The sequence below is a fragment of the Artemia franciscana genome, chromosome 8 (assembly GCF_032884065.1).
Source record: "Artemia franciscana chromosome 8, ASM3288406v1, whole genome shotgun sequence".
NCBI classification, from domain to species: domain Eukaryota; kingdom Metazoa; phylum Arthropoda; class Branchiopoda; order Anostraca; family Artemiidae; genus Artemia; species Artemia franciscana.
The window spans coordinates 43,755,782-43,773,397 of NC_088870.1; the positions used below are offsets into that span (position 1 = coordinate 43,755,782).

The 17,616-nt window shown below is 32.5% G+C and overlaps 1 protein-coding gene across 2 annotated transcripts in view; it reads left to right on the forward strand.

The window, feature by feature from the left end:
- The window catches only part of LOC136030466 (exosome complex exonuclease RRP44-like), a 36,403-nt gene that overhangs the window by 1,768 nt on the left and 17,019 nt on the right, over positions 1-17,616 (forward strand). For both annotated transcript variants that reach the window (XM_065709473.1, XM_065709474.1), the window contains exons 2-4: positions 4,629-4,858; positions 6,980-7,504; positions 10,398-10,596. In XM_065709473.1, the coding sequence (XP_065565545.1) occupies positions 4,631-4,858; positions 6,980-7,504; positions 10,398-10,596 (952 nt within the window). In that variant the 5' untranslated portion in view covers positions 4,629-4,630. The remainder of the gene's footprint in view (positions 1-4,628; positions 4,859-6,979; positions 7,505-10,397; positions 10,597-17,616) is intronic.

Genomic DNA, 17,616 nt, shown 5'->3' on the forward strand with positions numbered 1-17,616 from the left:
TAATAACAACTGTTACACTTACTTACTTTCAAAAGAACATTCCAAGTTGTGAGGCTAATATTCATGTTCTGTTGCATTGATTAATAAGATACAAATCAAAATTATAATGACATACAAAGCAAAGTCCAGAAATCATGCCAAGGTCAATAAATACAATAATCAAAAGATATAAAAACCTAAAGTGGAACCTGAATTATAATTTGGAATATTCTTTTGGTAGAAGTGTCATCACAACAATAATTAGAAATGTTTTTTTTCACCAGCACTGGATCCAACCTGGGTTTATATAGTGAAAAAAAGAAACCATCAGTGCAACAGCACAAACAAATACTACACAACTGAACATAAAAAAAGAAACACAAAAAGAGAAAGGAAGACTGTTATCCTACATTAGTAATATTAAGATAGATAAATACTTGAACAGGGCCTTAACCCTACTCACCCATCCAATTACATAGGTTAAACAGCATAGCCATACACATTCAACTGCAAAGAATAGTCCATGGACAGATAGTTATGTCATCAGTAAGTATAAGTTGTCATAAACCAAATGCCTCAGACTTCAAATCAAACAAATAGTTCAAAAGCAACCACCTAACACAAGGGCTCATCAGGAGACTACATACTTGCCTATAGGGTTTGGGTACTTTAAATTCCCTACCAAGGCAGAGTAGTGCACCTACCATAAGCTTCTTATGGTATCCCCATGATAGGTATTACCCCTGAAATACATGCATATTAATAAACACAAGCAAAACAACCGAATAACTCCTGAACTAACTTGTCCTACCTTGGTTTTGGCCCTTTTGTATCTGTGGTAAACTGAATGATCCTACATCTAAGCCCTTGTATATTTATACTGAACACTTGTTAAGTTTTTACAATGTTATAAATTCATCTTTATCTATGTAAATGTAACCTAAATAAAATTCTAGGAAGTAAATACAAATTAAAATCTTCAAAAATACATCTTATGCAAATTCCACCAGCAATTCACTGTCAAAGATAAGAGACCTGCCATTCCCAATCACAAGGATTTAAAGATCAACCAAAGATTTCGCTAAGCATTGTTTGATAATTCTTTCTTTATTTACTTAAAAGTTGATCTTAATGAAAATAATTTTTTTTTAATTGCCAAGTTAAATTTATTTACAGAGAAACCTCTTAAAATCAATTTATGGCTTAAAATTTTACATCTATTTTTAAAATCAGTATAACTACTATGAAGTCTTGCATATCTTATTAATTGTGAGTAAAATGCTGAGTATCTGATGTTTGAGTGTATATTACTTTCAGGGAAGGGGAAATTAATCACTTCAAAATCAAAATCAAAATCATCAGTTGTATCATACATTTTGAAAACTAAAATATTATTATCTGAAATATTAATATTCAAATCTAAGAAATAATCTTCAAGACCTGTGCCATGACTAGTTTCAAGAGTCAAATCTGATGGATAAATATTTTTGAAATATCAATAAATTCCCTACAATTTAAAACCAAATTATCATCTAAATATTTTTTATTATTTGAAATAACATGTTTTAAATTATTTGGATTATTCTTATCCATCATATATTTATATTCTAGTTGACTTAAAAAACAAGTCAGCTATAAATGGACTGGTATTACTCCCTGTAGGAACTCCCACAATTTGCTTATATAAATTACAATGAAATCTTATTTATGAATAATATAAAATAAATTCTAATAGGTCAAAAATTTTGTCTAAGCTGTAACATCTTGAACTAACTGTACTGTTAAAGTAGTTTGTCCATCTAGCTTTTTTGTTGGAAGTGTCTATTTTTAAGAACCTCATATTAGATAATAGGAAAGATTTCTTACTAACCATTTTAAATTCTCTAACACTACAATAAGTGATAGATTTGTGTACATTGTTGCAAAATCAAAGGATTCTTTTAGCCAATACTGTTGCTTAAGAGTCTCTCACCTGGAATGAATTATTAACACTCCAGTATGTAAATTTATCCCTGTAGTGATGATTCACATAACATGATAAGTTGGAGTAGAGAAAAAAAACACAAAAAAAAGCAAACAAAAGAAAAGCCCAAGAAGAAGAGAAAAGCAATGACTGTGCTAACTCTTATCATAGCAATGATATTTACAGATAAAAATAGACCATGAAGTAGTAACAAATTTAAAAATTACTCCATGATATAAGTTCATAACAAAGGCATACAATAATACAAAGTTTTGAATAAGATAGAGCTAAAAAGAGAGAAAAAAGAGAAAACAAACAAGCAACAAGAACCTTAACAAAGAAATGTCAGTATATGTCAATTTAACTGACAATCCATGGTAATTTTTCTGTTTTTTTTTTTCATAAAAGCATAAATTCTGTTTTGGTCTTGAGAAGGCATAGGGGTTATCAGTTTTAATTTTTTTAAACTGTTCTTCTCTTGAAACTTTGTCTACAGCATCTCTCAGTCTAAAAAGTATCATATTAATAAGTAACTTGCTACCTACAGAGACCAGACTAATGTCTGAATAATTGCAACACTCATTCTTATTGCCATTCTTATACAGAGGTTTAATTAAAGTTTTCTTAAAAATTGTTAGGTTCTTCCCCTTTTTGAAAAATCATATTCATTATCTGTAGCATCATATTTCCAACCTCATTGCCACCATATTTAAGAAACTCACTTACCACACTATCAGCACCTGGAGCCTTATTTTTTTAGTGGTTTTTGTTCTGTTGCTAATTCTTCTTCACAAAACAAATCTTCCTTCTCATCCAAGGTATCACAAATTTTTTTATTTTCCTCTTTATCTTTTCCTGCAACTGTATCTTGGTTTAGCACCTTCTCAAAATGTTCTACCCATCTCTTTTTAATTCTTACTTTATTGTGGCCCCTTTTCTATTTTTAACTGGGACAAATCCAGATTGACTACTTTTTCTCCATTTATCAACATGCGAGCACAATATTTTACTATTATGCCATCTAGCTGCATCTCCCAGATCCTTGGCAATTTTATTCATGGTCTCTGCTTCAAACCTCCTTAATTCATATTTTAATGCTTTCTCCACTTTCTTCACATTCCTCTTATTTTCATATGATCTATCACTCCAATAATTCTTCTACAAGCCCTTTCTCCTCTCTATTAAACGTAGTGCCCTTTCTCTAATGGCCCTTGGTGCGAACCTAATTTTCTTCCCTAGGACAACATCAGCAACTTCACAAATTATATTCCTAAAATCATTCCATATATCTTCTACATTGTCTTTAAACTCTCTAGTTTAGTATTCAACTTTTCCTCTAAATTTTCTCTCAAATTCTTATGATGGAGTCTACAAACGTCATAACTTCTTGGGAGGGCGTTACCCTTCCCAAATTTCAGCTTTAAATTTACCCTAGATACTACTAGATGGGGATTTTTACTTTTAACATCAATAACAGCACTCCTATATGCCCTAGTATCTTGTATTGATCTTGGCAGTCTTCGGCTTACAATAAAATAATCCATAAGGTTAGCTGTCTTACCATCATTTGAATGCTTTGTTAGCTCAATTGCCATTTTATGACCAAATACTGTATTGCTTTTAACCAGATTATTATACCTACAAAATTGCAGAAGTCTGTAGCCATTGCTGTTTTCTTTTCCTACACCAAATTTACCTAGGCTAGGATAGAGTATATCCCTATTTCTACCAATCTGGGTGTTAAAATCTCCTAGTAAAAGCACCTTATTTTACCTGGGACACTGTCTATTTGTTCCTTTAACTGTAAGTAAAACTTGTTTGAGTTGCTGCTATCTCTGTCAATTGGTTCTACAGAGGCACTTACTACTACTACTTATACCGTGTACTTTTTAGTCATAAAATAAGCGAGTAGTATTTTATTATTAATACCTTCCTAGCCTAAATAAGGCTTAGTAGCATCCTTATTCATTATGAGCCCTACTCCCTATCTATGTACCCCATCTCTCCTGCCAGAATAGATATATTTTATATCACCTAATTTCATGTTTCCTACCCCTGGAATGAGAGTTACTGAAACTCCTAAGAAGTCCAGTTTGAAGGGTCTGAATTTTTCAGTCAAAATGTTGATATGATTGTTATTTTATATTGTTGTAACTCTCTGAGTTGCAATGTTTGCATTCTTTAAATCATTGAAACTATTTTGGCCTCAGGAACAGCAATGGTCTCTGAAACAAGTGTAGGGAGGGGACCCACACATCTTCTCAGATCTATACTTAATCATTTACGTCAGGTTAGATATATATATATATATATATATATATATATATATATATATATATATATATATATATATATATATATATATATATATATATATATATATATATACATTTTATATGGGGTGTGGGCAAAGTCAAAATGGCTTTATAGGGGGGGGGAGGGCGGGGTTATTATTGAATATTCCTTGGAATGAATCCATCAGACTAATTTCTAGCCCCCTCCCCCTCTTGTGTGCAGACATGTTTGTTTTAAGTCTCATCTTAGAGTTTTTTTAAGTGTAAGAATCATATCTTGATAATTGGGTTGTCTAAGTCTTACAAAAGAGGTTGATATTGCTTGTTTTGGTGTGTGGTTGAAACTGAAAGAAAAAGTATGTACAAAATGATATGTAAAGTATTTTTTACAGAAATGGTTAACAAAATCTTCATAAGGAAAACAAGACAAGGGAAGATATTGAAGCTTGTTAGAGAAAACTATCTCAGAGATGATATTAGCTGCCTATCAGATCTATGTACTAGTTGTAATCAAGCTAATACCATTCAGCTAAACAGATTGGATAAATTACCAGTAACTTCAAGCAAGCTTTGTGATTTCCCCCACTATATTGTTTTTAGTTCTGACGTTATTCTGAATCAGGTAAGGATTATCGTTATCTATTGTGTATAGGCAAATTCTTTATCGAGGGTAATTGGTCATGTAAAGGGCAAATTTTTCAAATATTTACAGTAAATATTTACAAAATTTGATAGCCTAAATTGTAAATTTAGAAAATCTGAAACAGTCTGCAAAATTAAAAAATACTGAAGAGCTAAAAAAGAGAGAGAGGAGACATCTTTGTATTTCTGTGCTAGTTATAGAAGGCAAAGTAGCTGTCACGGGTTTTAGACTTTTGGATTTTATATTATAAAAACTGTATATAAAATCCTCAGTATCATGTCCACCCTTTTTTTCTCAGTTTTCACTATTTTTCAGCAAATTATAGTGTTTTTTGCAAGATATACAGCTTCCAAGTGTTTGAATTTTAAGTTTGTTGGGTTGGTTTAAGTTTGTTTCTGTGGTTTGCAAGATTACCCTTAGATGCTTTCTCCATATGCAAATAATATGGCAAATGATTTCTTAGACGATACTTTTCTTGACTTTTATTGACAGGAAAAAAAAAATCCAAAATTAGCTTAAAGAAGCATATAAAAAGATGCAAAAAAACATTTAAATGCAAGAAACAAAAACAAAGAAAGCTCACATTTAAACGAAGTCCAATATGGTGTTTCATGTAACAAGGCCTGTTGTAACAAGGTGTCTGCTATACACTATTGCAAGTGTATGTCTGAATGATCTTCTGATGTGTGATTATTTAAGAAATCCTATATTCTCTGTTGTGTGACCATACCCAATAGGGGGCACAGCTTTGTTGTTATGGAGGCTGGTATAATGATAATTGCTTAGATGATATACTATCAAGGGAACCATATGTTCAACTTGCTGAAGGAAGTAGCATATATCATGTTTGTGCTAATTTATTGCATATTATTGATGTTTTACACCTGTTTTCAGGTGTTTTCAGGCTCTAAGCTTGAAAAAGAATTAGGGGGAAAGGGGGACTTTGTAGTGTCTGTAGTCTTGAATTTGTTGCCCAGATGCTTATTATGTATATGCCAAGAGTAACGGTTTTAGCCACCTGAAGGAAAATCAACTCCGAGTATGTTGTATTTTCTTTTATTTCACATTATATGCTCCTCTTTGAAATACAACAATCCATAGAGACCACATCGTGGCGAAATTAGCAAAAAATTTATTGTGAAAAAAAAAAAATCAAAAATCAGCTTAAAGAAACATTTATTTTATTTATTTATCCAATAGCTTGTAAGCTTGTAAGCATAACCTACAAAATGAAAATAAAAAAAGAGATGCGAAAAAAATATGCAAATCCTATGCAAAAAAAAAAACAAGAACGAAAGAGAACTCACATTTAAACGAAGTCCAATGTGCTGCTTCATGTAACAAAGCAGGATGTCTGCTATTTACTATTGGAAGTGTATGTGTGAATTATCTTCCAATGTGTGATTATTTAAATAATCCCATATCCTCCGCTGTGTGACCTTCCCCAGTAGGGAAGGTACTATCTAGGTAGTGGCGCTCTAATAGGAATGATGTACTATCAAGGGAAGCATGAAATGTTCAATTTACTGAAGGAGGCGTATATTGTTTGTGTTAATCTATTTTATATTTTTGCTTTTTTTTTTCTCAGGTTCTAAACTTGAAAAAAATTAGGGGGTAGGGGGACTTTATAGTATCTATGATCTTGAATTTGCAGCCCGGACGTTTATTACGTTAATGTCAACAACATCGACTTTTTACCTGAATGAAAATCATCTCTGAATATGTTTTATATTTTTCTTTGTCACATTTTATGCTCTTTTTTTCTAATGAAAAAATCCATTTAGGCCACACCGTTCTTTACTTAGCGCCCCCAATTGGGGTCACGTGATTGATTATATTTGCTTCTTTTGAAATTGGAATATTAGTTTAAACCTGGTTTGACAGAAGTTGTCCTCCAGAGAAAATATAAAGAAAAATGAATTAATAAAACAAAATAAGAATAAAAGAAAGTACCAACATTGGTGTGTGTATAAAATAGCCTGCTGTAAAGTCAATACTTCTAAATTTAAGGTACCAAAAAAACCATTTATTGTTTCTGAAGAAGTTTAACTTCACATGATAATATTCCCCAGATTTAAATAAAATGTATGTTACTTGTAGATAGATGTCGTTGAATCTGAATTATGGAAGAATTGCATTATACCGCTCACCGTTCATCAAGAAGTACGCTCCAAAAGTCTTGCCATCTACCATCGTTTGAAGGATATAATGAACATCCCAAATAGGAAATTTGTCCTATTTGTTAATGAACATCACAAAGACACATATATTGAAAGAAAACCTGGAGAATCTGCTTCTGCTTATGCCTCCAGGTGTGTTTTAACAACTTGTAATTGGTATCAAACTCATTTGGCAGAACTTCAACAACAGCAGCAACAAAATTCTAAAATTGTTAAGCTAGTCTATCTTTGCAATGATGATGAAAATAAGGAAGCTGCCGTCAAAGAAGGGTTGCTTGCTTATACTATTGCTGAGTATGTCAAAAGTCTGCAGAACCATGAAGAATTGGTTGATAAACTAAGTAAGGTTAGAGTTGACAAAGGGGATAAAGTAGGTCATCTATTCCAGGAGCATCTCTCTCAATTACAGCTTTTGTCGGGCTTGAAGACCAAACGGTTTTTACAGGTATCTATTTTTTCTATTTTACTTAATATCTGATTTATAGCATATATTAAGGCTCCAATTAATAAAAAAAAAACTAAATTTTAATTTAAAATAAAAATACATAATAAAATGCAATAATACATAATGCAATTAACATTAAAATACAATTTATTCTAAATTAATTTAACACATACCGATATATATATATATATATATATATATATATATATATATATATATATATATATATATATATATATATATATATATATATATATATATATATATATATATATATATATATATATATATACGAAAAGAGAAATCACCAATACATATATATATATATATAAATAACGAAAAGAGAAATCACCAATGCAACAGCACAAACGGATTAAAAAAAAAAAAAAAAAAAAAGACAGAAGGAGAAAAGGAAGACTGTTTTCCTAAATTAGTGATTAATATTGACCAGTACTTGAATGAGGCCTTAACCCTACTCATCCATACAATCACACAAGTCAAACAGCATAGCCACACACAATCAACCATAAAGAATAATCCATGGACAGGCAGTCATGTCGTCAATAAGTATTAGTCGTCATTTACCAAACAATAAAAACAGTAAAGACAGATAATTCAGAGGCAACAACCCAACACAAGGGCTCATCGGGAGAATACACTTGCCTATAGGGTTTCGGCACTTCAATATTGGTATCTTGAAGAGCAGACGCATGCGGTTAGAAGATAGGTGACATCGAGCATGGGAGCAAGTTAAAAATGAAAATAAACAACAAAGCCACACGTGGTTAGAAGACATGCGACACCAAACATGACAGCGAGTCAATGAAAATCGACCTGGACAGCGAGAATCAAAACGTGTCAAATTTGAAAATGATAGCGATGAGGATTGGGTTTGGAATTTTGATATGGATAAGTTCGTCAGTGCCTAGCATGCCTTTACCAAGAAACAAAGGTTCCACGATATGTATTTTATGATGACAAAAGACAAAGCCGAGGTAAAAGAACCAAAAAAAATTGAAAATGATAGCGATGATTATTAGGTTTTGAATTTTGACATGGATAAGGTCATTAATGCCTACCATACCATTGAAAATAAAAAACCTGAACTAAAGAAAACATTGGAAGAAAAAGAGTTTTCTGTCCCACCACCTGATCAATTAAAAGAAACAAAATTTCGGCGATATGTCTTTAATAATGACAAAAGACAAGCTGAAGCAAAAGAAGAAGTTTTTGTTCTTTTTTGTTACGTTTTTACGGTTTCGACAAATTTTTTTTGGGGGGTGGGTGGGTTCAAACTCGGTCTATCATTCCATGAGGACAGGTTTTAAAACACTTTTGGTGTTGATAATAAAAAGTTCTTAGAGGCTGTCCCTAAGGAGAAAACAAGGTAGTTTTCGTCAATAAATTTTTGACCGGTTTGTTATCAGATGTCTCTAAAACCCAACGCCAATATAGGTTTTAGTTTTTACTCATTTTGTTTACGAGAACACACTCGCAAGCAATGCTTCCAGTGTGCTGTTTGCTCTTTCCTGATTTTATTTTTTTGTGATGATAAATCGTCTGACTTACTATTAATATCTTTTTAATGATGAGAAATTTACGCTTTATAGGTAATTTCATTTTTTTTCAAAAAAGTTCAAATACTTCATATTTGTTAATATGAATGAATGAATAATTTTATTGTTCGTTACAAATAGACAAAAAATGCCGCTAGATGGTGTATATAAAAAGAAAGAAAAGATCTTATATAAATGACACACTAACAATTAATAAAAAAAAATAATAGTAAAACAAGCATTAAGTAAAGGATATATTCAAAGGCCATTTGATGCCTTATATATAATTCCTGTATATTATTTTTTCATAAATATTTCACTTAATTGCTTTGAAACCAAGGACATCAAAACGAAAACATTATTTATCCCCCAGAAATACCTTAGGTCTATCGATTACTGAAAACAGCGATATGCTAAGACTTTGTTTTGTTTGTTTTAAGATTTAGAACTTACTAGGGCAATGCAGAATTTAAATTAATTTTTAAATTACAGCTAATTTCACTTATGTGCCGTCCAGTTTTGTAATAGAGTAAATAGCTATGTACAATTTGATCGTGAAATTTAATAATTATCTGGTTTCAGCATTTGTATAGGTTATTTTTTTATAAGTCTCCTGTGCTTTATGGGCATTTAGAAGGACTGCAATTGCTTTATTTTCTTCAAAAAAAAAGTTGTGTTGCTTTTGTAGTTCCATTTGCAGATTTAAGCTTTCCTGTCCTTAATTTGCTATATATTCAACTCAAAAATAAGGAAAATTAGCTTCATAATATGGGTGTCAATTACTAATTTTTTTAGTTTCTATTGCAAATAAGACGCAGCAGATTCCAATGATTTTCAAAGTAAAATTTTTAACCAATAAAATTTTGTTTCCTGTTCTCGCTCACATTTTATTTTCTAGTATTTTCGTATGGCATTTTGGAAACACAGATTGGTTTCAGTTTCAATGTTCTGATACCATTCTGTTGTCCCTTAAGAGCGACTGAATACCTGCATATGTTAAATTTTTTCAATTTTGAAACTTAAATTATCAGGAAACAAAAAAGCATCCTCTTTCTGTAACAATTGAATGGAAACAAATAAATTTTTTGCGATTCGAATAAACAAGCCCCGTAGAACCACCCCGTTAACAAACGTGTAACTATCACACATATGGAATTCATAGGCTTTTATCTGCTCATTATATGTCTTGTCACTCTATGACATGGGAGTCCATCTTGCTCTCTCGCTCTCTCTGTCTCTCTCTCTCTCTCTTTCTCTCTCTCTCCCGCTCTGTCTGTCTATTTGTTTGCCTGTTGAAATTTTCCAGTAGGTGTTCAAATCTTTTTGTGTCTTTGAAGGGAGTATTCTATACAAACACTGATAACTATCAAGAAGGAACAGTAAATGTTGAAGGAAGTGACAAACAGGTTTTGATTCCTAACTTGCTGCTGCGTAATAGAGCTGTCAGTGGTGATGTTGTAGCTATTGAGTTGCTTCAAGAAGGGGATTGGGTGTGTCCATCGAAGCTAGTTTGTCTTGATGACAAACCTGATCCTGGTAATTTCATTTTACAATTATTTGTTTTGCCTAACCAAAAGAAAATAATAGACTAAACTTGGGCTTTGTTCTGAAAAACCAACGCCGTCGAGCTTCATCCAGGAAATTGCTAATGATGGTAATAAAAACCTAAAAGGGAACATTGGGTTTAACTGAATTAAAACCTAAAAGAAAATATGACTGGATGATCAGCCCGATCCTTATAATTTGATTAAATAACGTTTATACGACCACTTCATAATTTTTATTACGATAAAAACGTTTATATGATCAAAAACGGTTTAGATTTAGGAAGAATATACAAATGAAAACCTTGACACCATTCGCTGTAATTTTTGAAATTAATTTAGTTGTTTTTAGAATACCAAGAAGATTTGGCTCAGTAATCTTCAGTTTATAACAGTTTTTGGTATTGGTGTTTGGCTCGAGCACTCCTGGGAAACCGCCAAAGGAGGGTTACTACTGCTTCTTTCTATTGGACCAAAGATAAAAGAACCACTTTTCTAATAGAATGTCGCTATCTAAATTCCTTTACGCTTTACCCACGGTTTATTTTGTTAGTTCTTAGCGTCATACATTATTTTCGTTAAACCATTAACATAAAGTTGTCTGCTTAAGGGAAATAAACTACCTTCTTGGTTAGACTGTTTAATGTAGCCATGTACAGTATCGTGTTGTATGCATATAGTAGGCCTGTAGTGTAGTGTATTATCTATAATAAGTATCTATACTATGTATAGTATTTATATAGTATAGCATCTATAATAATAATAATTTATTTATAACCCACTGCACAAAACTTTTTGAAGATAGTGGAGTAAAAAGAGAGAAAACAAAATAAACATCATAAAAGAAAACAACACAAGAAAAGAAAACAACACATAAGTACAACAAAGTCAATAGAACAATCGGATGAGAAAAAAAGGTACAACACAATAAGTACAGCAAAATCAACAAGGAAAAAGGTCAACAGAACAAACGGATGAGCCCGTGATATGGGGTAAGTTGTCGATGTACTTGTGCTGATAACTTATCATGAAGCTCCTGCAGTTTGTAGTTGTATCGGGGGCTTTGTATTTTCGGATTATTCTCTGATTTCGATACGATAGGGGTAGATAAAGCAGGTATTTATAGTAACATCTTATTTATAGTAACATCAGTAAACCCCATAAAATGCGTCCGAGAGATCTTGCCAATTATCCCAGCAATACATATCTTAAAACTATAAGGTGCCAACACTCTGCCTTGACGTACTCCACAATGGAATGCAATATTTTCTTGCATGAGGGTTCCATTTAGTTTCAAGCGCAAGTGTGCATGACTACCAATATCTCTGAACAAAGATGATAGAAATATTTACACCATTTACAGAAAGAGAATAAAAAACTTGACTATGAATATCACTATCGAACGCCTCAGAAATATCTAACGAACAAAAATGCGCTTTCTCATTTCGTTGAGAGGCTTGACGTAGAATATTCGCGAGTACCCTGTGGGCGTGTGCACAACTTATTCCTTGCTGGAACCCAAACTGATTTTCTCCATAACATGCGCTCTCATTGATTGACGGAAGTAAAACATATTCAAAAATCTTGCTAAGTGTACACGTGACTTTAATGGGACGATAAGAAGAACAAGCATAAGCATCCTTTCCGCGTTTCAATATTGATGTAACAGTTCCAGAGAGGAAACTGTATGGAACTATGGAACTAACCAAACACATTTGAAATAATAACTGCAAATGAAACATCAGTTCTTTGAAATCAGACCGAATATTTTTAACAGAAATACCATCTATATCACATGATTTTGATTTGAACTGCTTCACTGACTTAATGACGAGGTCATACGAAACAGGTAAGACATACGGCTGAGACAGGTTACGAGGTAAACATATGTTTAGTAACTTACTATACACCGAATGATTTAACTTCAAGAAAATTTGGAAGTAGTGTGACAACCATCGAGACGAAGAAATATTACATTGAACATTATATTCATCAAACTTGGTACTATTTCTTATTCTATTCCAATCTTTCTTATTCTTAAGGAAATTTCTCCCACCAAGACGGGTTTTTCTGAGATGCTTTTTATATGTAATCTTTGTTGACTGCTTAATATCAAACACTTTTCCCGAATGAGGTCTGCCGCACGCTACCCAAATTCGAAGCCAAAACTTCGCTTTATTTCTTATAGGTTTAATCTCTGGGTGAATATTCCACACTGGTTGCCGAGTATTAATGCGACATCGATCAAGAGGCACTGCCACACCTTAAGCTTGCTTCAAACAAGAAATTATTTTTAGATAGTAAATATTTAAATCAAGTTTATAATTCGGGCAAGGGGTACTATGTTGCAAAACTAGGTAAGACACACCCACAGCAGACAAAAGGGAAGCAAGCGTTATTAAATAAACGCTCCTATTTGCCTTTTCCTAATTTGATTTTTCGAACCATTTTTTCCTCTTTGGGGCATTAGCGTGAGGAACTGAAGGCAAAGAAAATGTCAAAGAAATGGGAAGGTGGTCAATGTCGCAGTAATCTTCGTCGACATGAACTACAGAAGAAACTAGGCATGCACTTACCATACAAAGATTAATATTTGATGTCGACCCGTTTGATGCGTGTATGTGTCACCTATATAATTTTTGACAGCATGGTACGGGCTAGGGAAAATATCCAGAAACATTTCCTAACGTTGGGAAATTGCATTTAAATCAGTATTCATATCCCCCAAAACAACTTTTTTATTTACTATGCACGCAAGACCACCGGAAGGGCGACAACGTGTACGTCGAGCACTCACCACAAAATAAAAAAGATCTTTGCTTCGCTTTAGGAAAAAGAACATAGCGGATGCTTCAGCAGGTACACTAATAGGAAGCAGGTCATGAATAGAAAGCAAAGCTGCACATATATGATCAAAAAATCATTAAGATTGATTCCAAGATCCGTCTGATTACTTTTTTTTTATAAAGCTGATAGAAAAGCATTTTGAATTAAGTATGTAGCATGCACGAACATAAAGTTTAGTGAAATGAAAAATATTAATGAAAAAAACTTAAAAAAAATTGTTTCTATTTCAGCAATATTATAGCTGACCAAAATAAATGGATAGGATAATTTTATGTGACACATAAAGTATATACATGGAAGGACCTGCTAAGAAAGCCCCAAAGGGCTTGGTGGCAGCCAGTGGCACTCCTCTCAATTCTACAGATTCTCGTTCACTAATCTACTATTCTATTCCACTATTCTGGTACATTATTTTACATGCCATTCGTTCGCGATTCATACACACACAACAAGTATTTTACTCGCATAAAATAAAGCAAAATTCTCCTTGCTGTAGCCTTGAAGGATGCCATATGACTCAAATTTCTTATTTCAACTGGGATCATATCCCTCACTCAGGCGGCAGAGCCGTATCCATACAAATATGCAAGTTATATGCAGAATACAAAGAAATTACAGATATTGTCTTAATATTTCTGTTAGTAATTTGTTTCAGAGGGGGCCAAGCTAAAAAAAAATCACAGAAATAGTTTTATATTAATAAGATAATATTATTTGACCCCTATGCGCAAAAAACCTTGCAGCACTTGTTAAGTCTTCTCTAGTCTACATATTCAACCAACTGTAGAAAATCAGAGGCGTGTGTCCTGAAATTCGGATCATTTGTCCCTCTTCTTTCTGGATTGGGTTGACAATAGGTCCAAATCTTTAGTTTGTTCTTCTTTTGTCACGATAAGTTCATTGGCTTCTTCTTGAGAGAATTCAATTTCGGCTGAATGAGATGTTGCCTTACTGCATAGTTCCTCTTGTCGTAAAAATTACGTTACTATTATAGTAAACGGCCTTGTTGTTAACACTGCTTATTAATATTCAAAATATTGATGAATATGTAAAGATATAAATCAGCCAATTAAGTTATAATATGAGGCAACATCATGGTAGGATTTATCCAATTCAATAAGTCCGTATATTTTGACCTACTATATATGTTGTTGTATATGGTGTATGTTGTAAATATCTTTTTGAAGATTGGGTTAAAGTTTTTTACATCAGTCAGTGGGTTTGAATTTAGTCCTAGTTCCATTTTCGAATTGTAGAGATTCACTTGCTTTCTTTCCAGTATTTTACAATTCAATAGTATGTGCTCAGGGGGCAACTCATACAAATGCAACAAGCATTCTGTTTACATAAAAAACACACATGATTATTCTTCTTTTGCAAAGGAAAATCTCATCACTGTATCCTTGAAGGATGTTAGACGACTCGAATTTCACCTGAAACTATATCCCATACCGAGGTGTTTTGAAATTTAAAGAGCAGATCTAGTGAGGCTAGATATAACGATAGAGTGAAGTCGTAGATGTGTATTTGTAATTAATAGTGTTGGGACTAATAAATAGTCCCATATAGTGAATTTAAAAGAGCAGATCTCTCTGCTCTTTTAGAGAGGTGTTCTGAATTTAAAGAGTAGGTCTAGCGAGGTTAGATATAACGATAGAGCGGAGTCGTAGATGTGTACTTGTAATTAATAGTGTTGGGACTAATAAATAGTCCCATATAATGAATTTAAAAGAGCAGGTCTTTCTGCTCATTTAGAGAGGTGTTCTGAATTTAAAGAGTAGATCTAGCGAGGTTAGATGTAACGATAGAGTGGAGTTGTAGATGTGTATTTGTAATTCATAGTGTTGGGACTAATAAATAGTCCTATATAGTGAATTTAAAAGAGCAGATCTTTCTGCTCTTTTAGAGAGGTGTTCTGAATTTAAAGAGTAGGTCTAGCAAGGCTAGATATAACGATAGAGTGGAGTCGTAGATGTGTATTTGTAATTAATAGTGTTGGGACTAATAAATAGTCCTCTATAGTGAATTTAAAAGAACAGGTCTTTCTGCTGTTTTAGAGAGGCGTTTTGAATTTAAAGAGCAGGTCTAGTGATGTTAGATATAACGATAGAGTGTAGTTGTAGATTGGTCTTTGTAATGAATAGTGGATGGGTAGCACAGTGATATCTGCTTGGCAACACGTGATCCGGTTTTAAACCCCAGCTGATGGATGGCCTACCCAGGGACCTTTGTAGTGAAGAAGCGTCGTTAACTGTTTTGAGTAACTGTTTTTTTTTTCTTTTTACTTTGATTTTTAGGGCAGTGCATACGCCACGTGATATACTTAAGCGGTGATTAATTTGTCCGAAAAAAAGCGCAAACTATATAAAAAGAAATGGGTAAACATTCAACATGAGGCAGCGCATGTGCATCGTGTTATACTTAAGCGCTGAAACTTAGATTCAAGATTCTTTAGGTTCAACGGGGTTCTATTAATATGTAGTTAATATTAATATTTTATTAACATTAATATGCCTTTATTTTTTGTTGATAAACCTTTGAATGCACAAAATGAATAAATGAAAAGCGCAAAATGCACAAACGCAAAATGCACAAAAACAAAATTCACGAAGCACAAAATGAAAGTACCAAGAACATTAACATAAAAACTTTTTTTTCTTTCATATCTAAAAACTTGGATTTTCCGATAAGTTTTCTTCAGGTTGTTTTAAAATAAAATTTTTTTAAGATAGTATCACATTTTCGCCAGTGTTGTCATGTTGAACTGCGAGAATTAATAAGAAAACTAATAGAAAATAAATCTGATAATACTTTTCGTCCTTAAAAAGCCTAACATTACCAATCTGTTGGTTCCCATGAACAACTACAACTTCAAAGAAAAGCTACAACTTCTTAAGCTGTTGGGTGCCATACGTTTCATGCTCATTTATTGCTCCATTCTACCCTCATTTCTTGTAAAAAATTTCTCAAATTTTTTTGTTAAATTTTGCGCCTGTTACTATGTATATATAAATATATATATATATATATATATATATATATATATATATATATATATATATATATATATATATATATATATATATATATATATATATATATATATATATATATATATATATATATATATATATATATATATATATATATATATATATATATATATACAATAAAAAAAGAAATGAGGATAGAATTGAGCAATAAATGAGCATGACACAGATGGCACCCCACAGGTTAAAATTTTGTAGCTTTCCGTTGAAGTTGTAGTTGTCCTTCAACCACTTTTTGAACTTTATCCTGGTAAGGCGGTATCAATGTTTGTCCTAAATAATTATTTCAAAATACTTGTGGAAAAATAAAAATAGTATTAGATGAAGAAACAGAACCATAGATTACAGAAAACTTTACTGGTAAATGATCACTAAGTGGAAAATCCATTATATCTCTTACCATGAATAAAATGTAAAAAAACAGTCTTTTTCAACTGAAAGTAAGGAGCAACAATAGAGCTTAAAAGTGACATAAATTATTCTGTATGTGAGGGGGACTGCCCCTCCTTTACCCTAGCTCTTTAAGCTAAAGTCTTAAGACTTTAAAAATATTTCTCATTCAAAATATACGGCCCTTGTGTCTGAATAGTCTTTCCTAAAGAATCAGGATAAGAAGTCAAAGTTAAGTGTAAAGAGTGATGGTTGAGGAAGGGGCAACCCCCCTTCATATACAGAGTAGTTTCTATTCGTTTTAAGTTTTGATGTTGCTCCTTACTTTCAGTTGATTTTTATTTTCGAATTTAAATTCTGACTGTAAAATCAAGCCAGGAATTCCCCATCCCTCCGTTTAACATTTCACTTGTGAAATTGCCCCGGAATTTTTCCTCCCAAAAAAAATTCTTCCCGTGGCAAATCCTGCCTCCTCCCTGCAGAAAAGTACCCCATAAAAATTTCCTATATTTTCCAATAATAAACACTATATGCGAACAATATGGACAAATTTTGTTACTTAAAGCCCTCTCACAAGGGACTATTCGGGGTCATATCATCACCAAAAGCATAGTTATTTGATCTTTCAACAATGCTGAACTAAATGGATATTTTAAGATTTTGAACGGATGTTTTTTAGATAAAATGGGCACGGGAAGGGGCTAGGTGCCCTCTCATCTTTTTGG